General features: G+C 37.2%; 1 protein-coding gene across 2 annotated transcripts in view; it reads left to right on the plus strand.

Annotated features, from left to right (window-relative positions):
- MAMDC2 (MAM domain containing 2) overlaps window positions 1–9982 on the plus strand; it is a 173315-nt gene extending 163333 nt beyond the window's left edge. For both annotated transcript variants that reach the window (XR_001829512.2, XM_017543444.2), the window contains 3 exons: window positions 1286–1545; window positions 8767–8851; window positions 8978–9982. Coding sequence is in view for 1 of the 2 variants with exons in the window: in XM_017543444.2 (XP_017398933.1) it covers window positions 1286–1545; window positions 8767–8851; window positions 8978–9042 (410 nt within the window). In the remaining variant the exon portion in view is untranslated. The remainder of the gene's footprint in view (window positions 1–1285; window positions 1546–8766; window positions 8852–8977) is intronic.
- The last annotated feature ends 3735 nt before the right edge of the window (window positions 9983–13717 follow it).

Consider the following 13717-nt stretch of genomic DNA (forward strand, 5'->3'; position numbering starts at 1 on the left):
CTCCTGCCTCAGCCTCCTGAGTAGCTGGGATTACAGGCATGCGCCACCATGCCCAGCTAATTTTTTGTAGTTTTAGTAGAGACGGGGTTTCACCATGTTGACCAGGATGGTCTCGATCTCTTGACCTCGTGATCCACCCGTCTCGGCCTCCCAAAGTGCTGGGATTACAGGCGCGAGCCACCGCGCCCGGCCTTCTTTGTGTATTTTTCAAATAGAAGAGGCCTAAACTTTTCATCAAGTGATCAAAGATTAAGAACTACTGACTCAGTAGTTCTTTGGAATAATGTTCAGGGCCTTTGGAATAATGGGCCTCAGATGCACAAAATTATATTACCAGTGAATTACTCTAGAAAAGACCTCTTGTATTGCTATTCACATGCAGTTTTACTTCAGTGACACGTTAGTGATTGTTTAACACCAACTGGCTCTCTTTGGGAAGGAGGTGCTGACTAGTATACATATCCAGTTTCGGTGGTGTAAATAGTCCCATCGTGGCACATTTCCAGCTACCAATGTGAAGTCACGTGGAGCTGGGAGAGGATGCATGCAGTGGACTGTGGAAGCCTGGGGAAGCTGGCTGCAGCATGCCACTGTCTTACCTACATGCCAACTAATTCTGTTTCTGCCTGAAACCAACAAATTAAAAAATAGCAATAAAATTAGAAAATTGGAAAGGCAATTTTAAAATGTTACAAAATATGCTTTCAGGACTGAAAAAAAGCAACACAAAAAACTTTAGGAATTGAGCAAGACAGAAAAATAATGGAATATGCATGACATGTGAGCATACATCATGTTATTTAATTCTCACAATTCTGTAGCACAGGTGTTATCAACCCTTATCTTAAAATGATGAATGTAAGTTCAGAGATTATTCATTAGACCAGAATCACACAGACAACAAATAGAGTCAAGACTTGAACCCAGATCTACCTGACTACAAAACGCACTCTCTCTCTCATTCCAAACCAACATCTGGAAGCTTTAGAATATTGTCCATGAGTGAGTAATATAAATTCTGATGTGTTAATCACTGTATCAGTGGCATAATACTAGTATATTAATTACCTCATATATTAAACTGAATTATAAATCATTTAAGAAAACATTTTTCTGGTCTCACTTTTGTAGCTTCTCTTTAGATAATATGTATTCAAAATTATAAAACTCTTTATCAGTACTTCTAGTCAGGTCATCTTGACTTGAAATTCTGAAAGAACATTATGGAAGGAGAAAAGGTAATTTGTGTCCTTTTTGACGATACCTGCTTTTCATTCTCATCAAGGCTACTACATGTACATTGAGGCCTCCCACATGGTGTATGGACAAAAAGCACGCCTTTTGTCCAGGCCTCTGCGAGGAGTCTCCGGAAAACACTGCTTGACCTTTTTCTACCATATGTATGGAGGGGGGACTGGACTGCTGAGTGTTTATCTGAAGAAGGAAGAAGACAGTGAAGAGCCCCTCTTATGGAGGAGAAGAGGTGAACAGAGCATTTCCTGGCTACGAGCACTGATTGAATACAGCTGTGAGAGGCAGCACCAGGTAAGCCAAGAGACGTAAGAACCAAGCAATGGAAAACATGTTAGGAGCTTCTGATGTTCCTTCTTATTTTTGCTACCAGAGAGAATATTTTGTTCTTTTTCAGGGTCATATATAAAGGCAGGATTGAGAGAGAGTAAACATAATTAGTTTATACATTGATTCAATCTAAGCAGTGACAAGGAGAGAAAGCTTTGGAAATTTATGCGTGAAGTGATTTTTTTGCAGTTCTGTGATAAAAGTATATCTATTTTTGTCTTGATACATTATGGATGTCAAGTATATTTCTATGCATCCTGAAAATCTCCAAAATGAAGTCTTCTTTTCTTCTAAATATGGTATTACCTAATTAGTTGCAGCTGCATCTTTTACTCATCATTACCCACATACATGTAAGAGCTTTTGCCTTAAGCCTCTGTTTAACAGTGAGTATGGTCTAGAGCAAGTAGTTTTTTTGTTTGTTTGTTTTTTTAAATGCCTCTGCCTCAATCACTGCATTGTTGCCAAAGAAACTGAGAGACTTGATCCTAAGTCCTGGGTCTCCTCTCGTGTGCTATAGAAGATCTCCATCCTAGATGTTCTCTATCATAAAGGAATCTGGGGAGCAATAGGAAACATTGTTTTAAATTCTAGTAGGTAGGGCTGAGCAGCCAGTCTAGCCTGGAGAACCACATCTGCCTTCTGATAGCCACACATTTTACCTGCCTGTCACGAGCCAAAGCTCCAGAAAGCTGTAGGAGATAACCTTCAGATTTCCGACTGTTATTAAAATTGCTCTGTAGAATTCTCAGGTGTGACCTCCAACTAAAGGCACATCTTCCTACACATCCTTACTTCCAGCTGATAAACCTTCTGGACCAGCACTCAGGTTTTAACCACTGGCTGCCTGGTCTAAACCCAGATCTTCCTGGGAAGAGATATCCAAATTCAGGGCTTTATTTTGTACCAATCTATGACCAAAAATAATTTTCTACAGATAAAAATGGGAAGAAATTGCAGAAGCTCAGATGGCCAAGTTGCGGTGCAGTCAAGGGAGTTACACTGTTAAAGAGCAAATGACAGGGAAGATGAGCCATTATCTGGGAAAGGCCCGTTATCCCAACATGGATAAACTGTCTAGACATTAGGCAAAGAATAACAGGTAGCTTCAGGAATAATTTTATGGTGATTTAATGTCTATTCACAAGAAGAAAGTGGATGGCTCAGGAACTTACTAATATAATTGATCATTATTCAGAGATAATAGATTAATTTTGTTAGGCTATTAGGGTATTCCTAATCTATTCAAATGGTTCTCAAACTGTGATCCAGGTACCAGTACCAGCAATACCTGAAATGCAAATTCACTGAAAATGCAAATTCTCAGGCCCCACTTTAAAAACAATGAATCAGAAACAGGATTTGGGGGCCCCAGAAATTTGCTTATAAGCCCTCCAGGTGAATCTGATGCATGCTAAAGATAAAGAATCTCTATGCTAGTCTAAATGAATCTAAATCTTTGGGGGTGGCACCTGAGCATTGATTTTTTTTTATTTAACTCTCAAGTGATACTGATGCACAAGTGCTCTAAGATTTGAATTCTGGGAACAGGGAACTTCTCAGTATCTAAGCCTTGGGGATCAGACACATGGCCTTGCACATAACAGACTTACTGCGTAGATGGATATTTGAAATGGTTTTGAGTACAGAGTAGTGTGGCATCTGAAATGGCATCTAGGGCTCTTCAAATGGTACAGAACAGCCGTGGAGACTTCCAGCTCACAGTCTGGGAAGAAGACTCCAGAATGCTACCCCTTGGCTTAGAATGGTACAGATAACAATCTCATTTGCGTTAGGGATTCCCTCAGGAATTCAAATGATGGCAGGATGACCAGCCTGAACTAGTTGCTCCAAAACATCCTAGTGTCTAATAAAACACAGACACACTGACATGCAAATAGATCAACCATCTGCTACATGCCAGGCACTTACAGTGCTAAGAGCTGTACCTAAGTTCTTTCAACTGAACCTATTTCCCCATTTTACAGGTGGGGAAAAGTAAATATTTGGCTGTTAAGTGGCTGAATGAGAAGTAGATCTGCATGGTTCCAAAGTTTGTATCCCCAAGCCACTGTTTTACACTGCCTCCCACCACAGAAGTTCCAGAATAATCCTCATTGGCCTGATGGTTACAAGCACTGCATTATTTTGGAGACAACTTTTACTCTCTGAGAGAGTTTATACATTCTCAAAAAGGGATAATAATTCCTAGTCAGCTGTGCTGACATTGCCAGAGTTAGAGAGTCAAAGGAGATTATGTATGTGAAAGGGTTTTTATAAACTTTAAAGTACCAAAATAAAAAAAGATATTGTCACTGTTCTAACAACATATTCTCACCTAAGTCTCAGAATTGATATTCTCAATAGCTACATCAGGCATCCAGACTGAGCTCCTGTTGTTTGAGACCAAAAATATCTCATCTTAATAAATATGTATTATTCACCTGCTATTCTAGGTGCTGAAGGTACTGCAATGAATATAATATATAAAGTTCTTACTTGTTTGGAGTTTACACTCTAGTGGGGAGGAAGTAGAAAATGCAAGCCAAAGCTGGGCACAGTAGCTTATATCTATAATCCCGGCACTTTGGGGAGGCTGAGGTGTGAGGATTGCCTAAGGCCAGGAGTTTGAGATCAGCCTGGCAACATATTGAGACCCTGTCTCTAAAACAAAAACCAAGCCAAAGAAACAAACAGCGCATATATATATATATATATATATATATGTGCTGTTTGTGTGTGTATTTGTGTATATACACACAAACAGCGTATGTGTATATATACACACAATGTAACATCAGATGATAATAAGTGCTATGAAGAAGAAGTCAAGCTGAGCTCATGGGCGTAGAGTAGAATGATGGTTACTGGAGGCTGGGAGAAGTGGGAGGAGGGAATGGGGAGTTGTTGGTCAAAGGCTATAAAGTTTCAGATGGACAGGAGGAATATGTTTTTGAGATTTGTTGAACAGGGGATGACTGTAGTCAATAATGTATATTTCAAAATAACTAAGAGTAAATTTCACATCTTACCACAAAAAATGATAAATAAGTGAGGTGATGGATATGTTAATTAGCTTGATTTAATAATTCACATATTGTTTATATATATGTACATTATATAAAATAAACATCACATTGTACCCCATAAAGGTATAAAATTGTGATTTATCAATTAAAAATAATACTGATTTAAGATGAAGAGGAGGGAAAAGAGAAAGAAGTAGTCAAGCTCATCAGGTGGTGAGGTCAAAGAAGTATCAGGATAATCATGAAAAGCCTTAGAGTCTGTGGTGAAGAGTTTGAAATTTATTCCAAAAGCAATAAAAAGCCATTGTATAGCTTTAAGGTAATATCTGATTTTGAAATGATCACTGTAGGTACTGTGTGGAAAGAATACTGTAACAAGACAAGGAGACTTTGGGGGTTGCTGCAGTAGTTCTGGCAAAAGGAGTGGTGGCTTACGGCTATGTAGCGAGGTGAGAAGATGTCATCAGAAGCCCACGGGACTTCTTATGTATAGGATGTAGAGTCTGAGGGAAAGGGAAACATCAAGATGACTCCAAAGCTTTTGGCCCAAGCAGTTACTAAAATGAATTGAGATATCATTTATTGAGATGAGGAAGACTTGAGGCAGAGCAGACCTGAAGTAAGGGCAGTGTGTGCAGAAAGGAAATTAATAGACTTCTGTGGCGGGGGGGACATGTTAACTTTTTATGTCTATTAGAAATCCAAATGGCCATAAGTAAATAATAGGATATGAGATGAGTTCAGGGAAGAGAACAGAGTTAGGGAAATAAATCTGTACAGCATCAATGGGGGTAGGCAGGTGGTGGTGGTATTTACAGTGTGGTAGCACTGCTGCCATTTGAGATTGATCCTATGGGGAGAATATGTGGGTGGCCCCCTAAAGGCATTCCACTCATTAGATCATCCCTGTGGGAAGAAGAAATGCATCAAATGGCAAATTTTTAATCATGCTTCTTCCTAAAAGATTTATTAGTGCTAAGCAGAAACTGACTCACTATTGATCAAAAGCACAAAATCATTCTATTTCCTCTGGATTCCCTGATTACCCCTCCTCTCCTGCTTTCAGGACTTTTCTTTTGATTTCTTAGATTTTGATGCCATTGAAATAAAGTGTTATACAAATTCCCAGCTCACTGATATATTTACATCAGTTATATTATTAATTATACTGTGTAACATTTACTAGGGATTTCTATGCACTGCATACTCAGCTAAGACTCAGGTTAGCTGGGTGCGGTGACTCATACCTATAATCCCAGCACTTTGGGAGGTGCAGCCAGGGAGATCTCTTGAGCCCAAGAGTTCCACACCAGCCTGGGCAACATGGCAAAACCCTGTCTTCTCTAAAAATACAAAAATTACCCTGGCACGGTGGTGCATGCCTGTAGTCTCAACTACTAGGGAGCGTGAGGCAGGAGGATCACTTGAGCCCAGGAAGCAGAGGTTGCAGTGAGCTGAGATCGTACCACTGCACTCCAGCCTGAGAGCAAGACTCTGTCTCAAAACAAAACAAAACGATTCAGGTCTCCAAATTTTCTTGTTGATGATGTCTATTGTAATTTTTTCCTGGTGCCTCAAGACCAAAAGATATATCGAACGGTTTCATATATTAAGTATTTGAATTCAAACAACTTAAGTATTTATGTTCTAACAACTTAGTAGCCATTTGAAAACAATACTTAAAAGAAAAAATAATTTCTCTAATTCTTAACCAAAATTATGCACTAATAGAATATGTATACCTGTTGGACACAAACTTCCCAAATCTTGGAATCAGATTGGATACACTATCCTTATTTTATGCTCTGCACTGATTTCTATACAATACTTGCTTTTAATTGCAGCAGCTACCAAAACCTCAGCTCTATGAAGATATGGTATCAAAAGGAATGTAGGTCAATCCAGTGTTAAAACTTTGAATGACCTTGAGCTAGCAGTTCACATGGTATCTGCTATAAATTGAATATTGCTGTATTTCTCTTATAATTCCAAACTATCCACAGCACCCTGTGAATGTACTGGGACACCCTGGAGCACCTCAGCACACACTTTGGGAATCAAAGACATATATTATCTTATTTAATTCTGTATTTGTTATGTTTATTATCTAAATAAGCAAGTATTTGTTCAGTAGCTAGTAGATTTGGATAGATTTGGTTAATCTTAAAGTGCAAAGATGAGTCAGCTTAATTCTATTGTCAATGTAGAAAAAGAAGAGATACTACTATATATTTATAATATAAGTGGAAAATTATAGTGCTATAAAAGGGTCATAGTTGCAGTGAACCGAGATCACGCCACTGCACTCCAGCCTGGGTGACAGAGCAAGACTCCATCTTAAAAAAAAAAAAAAAAAGAAAAAAGAAAATTGTATGAAATCAAGTGCTTGGCCAAATCATAGACTATTCAGAATATAATTCCTTCAGGTAATTTGTTTATTACTCTTTTCATTGCAGACTTGAAGGCCAAAAAAAACATATTTTATTGTTGTTCAGGAAACCAAAATCATTATTATCTGCACTCAGGTGTCCTCCTGTCTAGATGTGTTAGGACATTTTTTCCCTCTTCTTGCCATTTATTTGGACTCTTATTTAGGGTTGTGTATTAATCAGGGTTCTCCAGAGAAACAGAACCAATAGAGGAGAGAGAGAGAGAAAGACAGACAGAAGGTGAGAGAGAGAGATGTGAAGGGGGATGTATTATGGAAATTGGCTCATATTATGATAAGGCTGAGAGATCTCATGATATGCCATATGTAAGGTGGAGAATAGGAAAGCTGGTACCATAGCTCAGTCCAAATCCCAATGCCTGAGAGCTGGAGGAGCCAGTGGTGTAACTATTAGTCTGTAGCCAAAGAACTGAGAACCTAGGGTGCCACTGGTACATTTCCAGAAGTCTGAAGACTGAAGGACCTAGAGTTCTGATGTCCAAGGACAGAAGAAGATGGGTGTCCTAGTTCCAGAAGAGAGAGCAAACTTGCTTCTCCTCTGCCTTTTTGTTCTGTGTCCTCAACCAATTGGATGGTGCTCATCCACATTGGGTGAGGGCAGATCTTCCTTTCTTAGTCCACCAATTCAAATGCCAATCTCTTTCAGAAACACCCTTATATATATAACAAGAATAATGCTTTACTAGCAATGTGGGTATCCCTTAACCTAGTCAAGTTGACACCTAAAATCCACCATCACAAGTTGGATCCTTAGAATTTTTATTAACAGTATTTTGCCACCAGCCTGTCATTAAAGTTTCTTTGAAACATTAATTTCAAGATAGCTTTATGAACTTATTAATTATTCAATTTATGTTCTTTGATTTAATTTTAGGGAAGGTTTAAATAAAATTTGTTTAAGGGCTGTCTTTATTTAATTTAAATTATAAGCTACTCCAGTGAAGACTCATTTGCTTATAAAATGAATAGAGCAAATGTGTCTTCTGAACAACTTTCATTACCCATGGGTCTCGCTGGACTGACTATTCAGTAATTTATTAACCATTGTTGGGACAGCCTTAGAGCTGGTTAAGTAATCTATTTTTCCTACAACCACAATATCTGATCAGTTATTTTCTTCTCAGAATCTAAAGTTATAAAACTGATTCTTTCTTCTGCCTGAACTGTGTCTTTGGTGTTATGCTATTTCACCATAAGTGAACTATTATCTTTGGTAAACTTCATTATTATGCTTTTCTGTTCATACATGGGTATCATCAGTCATATTAAATTTTTCCACCTAGTAGCAGTATCCAAGGTAGATCTGTGGAGTGCTAAAGGAAATTTAAGTTTCTGATCCCCTCACTTTCATAGACCCTGTGAGTGCTGGGGGATGCTGGGAGAACAGCGTTCCAGTAGGGGAGAGGAAACCAGGTTACTACCAGGAAGCATTTCTAGACAAGCATTTCTGGGAAATTACCTAACGAGACCTCAGAAGACAAGGACTTGAATCTTCAAGGCTTCAGTAATTTATTGTGTTTCTTTAAAGTCCAAATAAATATTCTCTTTAATACCTAGATTTGAATTTGTAAGTTGGTATTCTTTTCTTTAAAGCGATCCTCAAGAACAATCTGAGTTTTCATACCCACAAAGCCTGGATCTGCCCTGACCGGCACTGTATTATTAGGATGATTGTATTTCTAAATGCAAACATCATTATTCTTTCAGATAATTTTTGAAGCCATTCGAGGAGTATCGATAAGAAGTGATATTGCCATTGATGATGTTAAATTTCAGGCAGGATCCTGTGGAGGTAATATTTTTTCCCAATTATATGATCTTGACTGAAAATGCAATACTGTCTCAAACTACAAGAATAGAAATTAAATATTTTCCTATAATAAAAATACTGTTATTGTATATTCGTATCTCCTGACAGAAATGGAAGATACAACTCAACAATCATCAGGATATTCTGAGGACTTAAATGAAATTGAGTACTAAGAAATGATCTGAATTGGATTAACTAGATGAAAACCGTACCTCTCTTCAATCAAAATGAAAACAAAGCAAATGAATACTGGATAGTCTTATGCATCTTATAAGTTATAAAATGACTTTAGAGCACCCTCCTTCATTACTTTTGCAAAAAAAAAAATACTGACTCAGGGCTTTTTTTTTTTTCTTTTTGCATATGACAACTGTTACTAGAAATACAGGCTACTGGTTTTGCATAGATCATTCATCTTAATTTTGGTACCAGTTAAAAACACAAATGTACTATATTGTAGTCATTTTAAAGTAAACAGAGGGCACAATCAAAATGAGATGTGCTCATTTAAATCTGCATTCAGTGAATGTATTCGGAGAAGAATAGGTCTTGCAGGTTTCCTTTTGAGTTTTAAGTATCATAAATATTTTTAAAGAAAATAATATGGGGTGTCAGTAATATCTGCAGAATGAATGCAGTCTTTCATGCTAATGAGTTAGTCTGGAAAAAAATAGTCTTATTTTCTGTGTTTTATTCATAGAAATGGAGTATTTTTAATATTTTCACCATATGTGATAAAAGATCTTTCATGACTGTCCCAGGGAAAGTCAGTATTAATTAATGCTGTATTACAAAGCAATGCTACCTTCTTTATTTCCCCTTTGAACTACCTTTGAAGTCACTATGAGCACATGGGTAGAAATTGAGCTTTTTGTACAGCAAGCTTAAGATGTTTATGTACCATACCCAGCAATTTTTATAACTATGTTAAACAATTTTACTGATTTTTATAATAAATGTTTTAGTGAGATTTTGAATAATATGAATTCAGGCAGATATACTAAACTGCTTTTTATTTACTTGTTTAGAAAATTGTATATGTGTGTGTAAACTAACAGCTGTTATGAAATTATAAAATTACCTAATAAAAATAATTTGAAAATCTTTTCACTAGCAATTAACTCGTTTCTACATTCCTTGTCTTATATCAAAATATCTCCACTACATAACTGCAGATTCTAATTTGAATCTCTACTCTGCTACAACAAAATGCTTAAGCTTAGTTAGTGACATAACTTGCCATATACATTAATACAATAATTATTACTTTTTCTTTTTTCTCTTTATTTTCCCTTACCTCTTTCTTCCCCACTGATACAATAATTTTTATAGCATGCTTTATTTCACATAGACAATTTCAATTTTTTATCTCATTAGAATGTAAACTCTGTATCCTAATATAGAGCACAAGATTTCTTGCTATTTTGTTTGCTTTTGTATTCTCACCAGAAAATGTCTGATATAGTAAGTGCTCAACAAAAAAATAATTGAATGAATGAATGCCTTTCCAGCTTCTTTGAGATGGAAATATTTTAGCTCTTTCAAAGATGAGACAGAGTCTCAAAAGAGTGAAGAAATTACTCAAGATTCTGTATCTGTTAAATGGAGGAATTTAAAACTCTGGTCTGTCTGACCCAAAGGGTCAACTACATTGTTTAGCCAAAAGTCCATTGTTTTCTTGAAGTTGGGAAGGTTTCCCACTTAAGAGCGTCCAAACTCATATTTTAATCTGTTAAGAGCATTTTCTTTCTGAATGCAAAGAAAGCAAATTCTCAACTTCACAAACATCCCAAGGTTTATGGAGAAAAGAAAATAAAATTTTATAATAAAACAAAATTTTGCAAATCAAATTATTTATATTTATGATTAATTGCCTATAGTGGAGGAAATCCCTAAACAGAGCTGAAACACCGGAAAAGGAAGATTTCAAGATGTTGACCTATTCAGTCATATACCAGGTTAAGCATCATAATTTCTCCAAAGCATCATTCCTGTCTGGAGCTACAGTTATATTTGCTGAATTAAGGAGTGTAGATTGTATCTTCAAGACTCAACAAAGTATCTGGTACCTAGTAAGAAGGTTATAATATGTGGTGAGTGAATAAAGTCATTCACCAGCCTCCCTGCTGGTGACATAAATCCATAGTAATAATCACAGCTATCATTTTGTTGAATACTATTTTCAGATATTGTTCAAAGAGTTTTACATGAGTTGACTTATTTAATCTGACAACAGCCCCCATGAGGTATATCCTAGTAATATTTTCATTTTATAAATAGAGAAACTAAATCTGTCGAAAGTCAGAAGCTAGTGTAGGGCCTGGGTTTGAACCTAAGTCTGCTTCGCTGACACATATGTGTTCTTTTTTTTTTTTTTTAATTATACTTTAAGTTCTGGGGTCCATGTGCAGATTGTGCAGGCTTGTTACATAGGGATACATGTGCCATGGTGGTTTACTGCATCTATCCCCCCATCATCTACATTAGGTATTTTTCCTAATGCTATCCCTCCCCAATACCCCTACCCCCTGCTATTCCTCCCCTAGCTCCCCTAACCGCTGACAGACCCTGGTGTATGATGTTCCCCACCCTGTGTCCATGTGTTCTCATTGTTCAACACTCATTTATGAGTGAGAACATGCAGTGTTTGGTTTTCTGTTGTGTCAGTTTGTTGAGAATGATGGTTTCCAGCTTCATCCATGTCCCTGCAAAGGACATGAACTCATCCTTTCATATGGCTGCATAGTATTCCATGGTGTATATGTGCCACATTTTATTTATCACGTCTATCATCGATGGCCATTTGATGCCATTTGGGTTGATTGAGAGCCTTTGCTATTGTAAACAGTGCCACAATAAATATATGTGTGCATGTATCTTTATAATAGATGTATAATCCTTTGGGTATATACCCAGTAATGGGATAACTGGGTCAAATGGTATTTCTATTTCTAGATCCTTGAGGAATCGCCACACTGTCTTCCACAATGGTGGAACTAATTTACACTCCCACCAACAGTGTAAAAGCATTCCTATTTCTCCACATCCTCTCTAGCATCTGTTGTCTCCTGATTTTTTTAATGATTGTCATTCTAACTGGCATGAGATGTTATGTCAATGTGGTTTTGATTTGCATTTCTCTAATGACCAGTGATGATGAGCATTTTTCATATGTTTGTTGGCTGCATAAATGTCTTCTTTTGAAAAGTGTCTGTTCATATCTTTTGCTCACTTTTTGATTGGTTGTTTTTTTCTTGTAAATGTATTTAAGTTCTTTGTATATTCTGGTTATTAGCCCTTTGTCAGATAGGTAGATTGCAAAAAAAAATTTCCCATTCTGTTGGTTGCCAGTTCACTCTAATAATGTTTCTTTTGCTGTGCAGAAGCTCTTAGGTTTAATTAGATCCCATTTGTCTATTTTGGCTTTTATTGCTATTGCTTTTGGTGTTTTAGTCATGAAGTCCTTGCCTATGCCTATGTCCTGAACGGTATTGCCTAGGTTTTCTTCTAGGGTTTTCATGGTGTTAGGTCTTATGTTTATATCTTTAATCCGTCTGGAGTTCATTTTTGTATAAGGTGTAAGGAAGGGATCAAGTTTTAGCTTTCTGCATATGGCTAGCCAGTTTTCCCAACACCATTTATTAAACAGGGGATCCTTTCCCTATTGCTTGTTTTTGTCAGGTTTGTCAAAGATCAGATGGTTGTAGATGTGTGACATTACTTCTAAGGCCATTATTCTGTTCCATTCACCTATATCTCTGTTTTGGTACCATTACTATACTGTTTTCATTATTTTAGTCTTGTGGTATAGTTTGAAGTCAGGTAGCATGATGCCTCCAGCTTTGTTTTTTGTTTGTTTGCTTGCTTGTTTTTTTGGTTAGGATTGTCTTGGCTATGTGGGCTCCTTTTTGGTCCCATATGAAGTTTAAGATGTTTTTTTCCAGTTCTGTGAAGAAAGTCAATGGTAGCTTGATGGAGATAGCACTGAATGTATAAATTACTTTCATAAGGTCACCTCCTGAATGTGCTAGCTCTCCTATCAGCTCCATTCTCAGTGTCAATTTACACTCTAGGCAAAGGTTCCAAGTTTCCCTCTTTCAAGAGGATTTATTGGCTACCAAAATTGCCTCTAAGGTTGCTAAACCAGGAATCCTACTAGGGATGCCAACTTTGAAAATTGGGGGAATAGAGGTGGGGGTTGGGGTACTGGATATTGACTTAGGGCAGAAAAGGAGGTAATTATTACCAATTACTGCTAAGACACAACCTGAAGTTAAGAGAAAAAAGGAGATGGGAAGTGAGCTGCTTAACTCACCTTCCCTCATTTATGCTCCTTTGACAAAATTTAATTGTCTGATGCTTCTTTTCCCTTTCCAGGTTGCCCTTGGCATTCATTTCAACTATATTTCACCTGGATGAATACATGGAAGGATGGTAAGCACATTATAGGTTTCTCTGGTTTGGAATGCCCAGCGGGGAGAAATACTAGCTGATAGATACTGCTTAACAATTTAATCCCAGTGTTTGCTTTTATTCCAATTCTCAGCAGCACCTAAACACACAAGTGCTTCAAATGGAAATTGCTTTCTCACACAGATTGCCTTCTCTCCAATAATTTCCTGTCTAGGATGGAGATTATTTGTGTATAGAAGGGAGTGAAGGGCAGAATACTGAGAAATACTGTTTGTGATTCAGGATCTGGTTTAATATGAAGGAAGAAAAGGTTCAACAAAGATTTCTTGAGAAATCTATGCTCCAAGCATTGCACTCAGCATGTAGGTTACAGAAATGCTCACAGATTAGTGAGGAAGAGAGATATATAAACCAGTCAACACAGTTTGGAGTGCT

The sequence above is a fragment of the Cebus imitator genome, unplaced genomic scaffold (assembly GCF_001604975.1).
Source record: "Cebus imitator isolate Cc_AM_T3 unplaced genomic scaffold, Cebus_imitator-1.0 Scaffold155, whole genome shotgun sequence".
Taxonomy (NCBI): Eukaryota; Metazoa; Chordata; class Mammalia; order Primates; family Cebidae; genus Cebus; species Cebus imitator.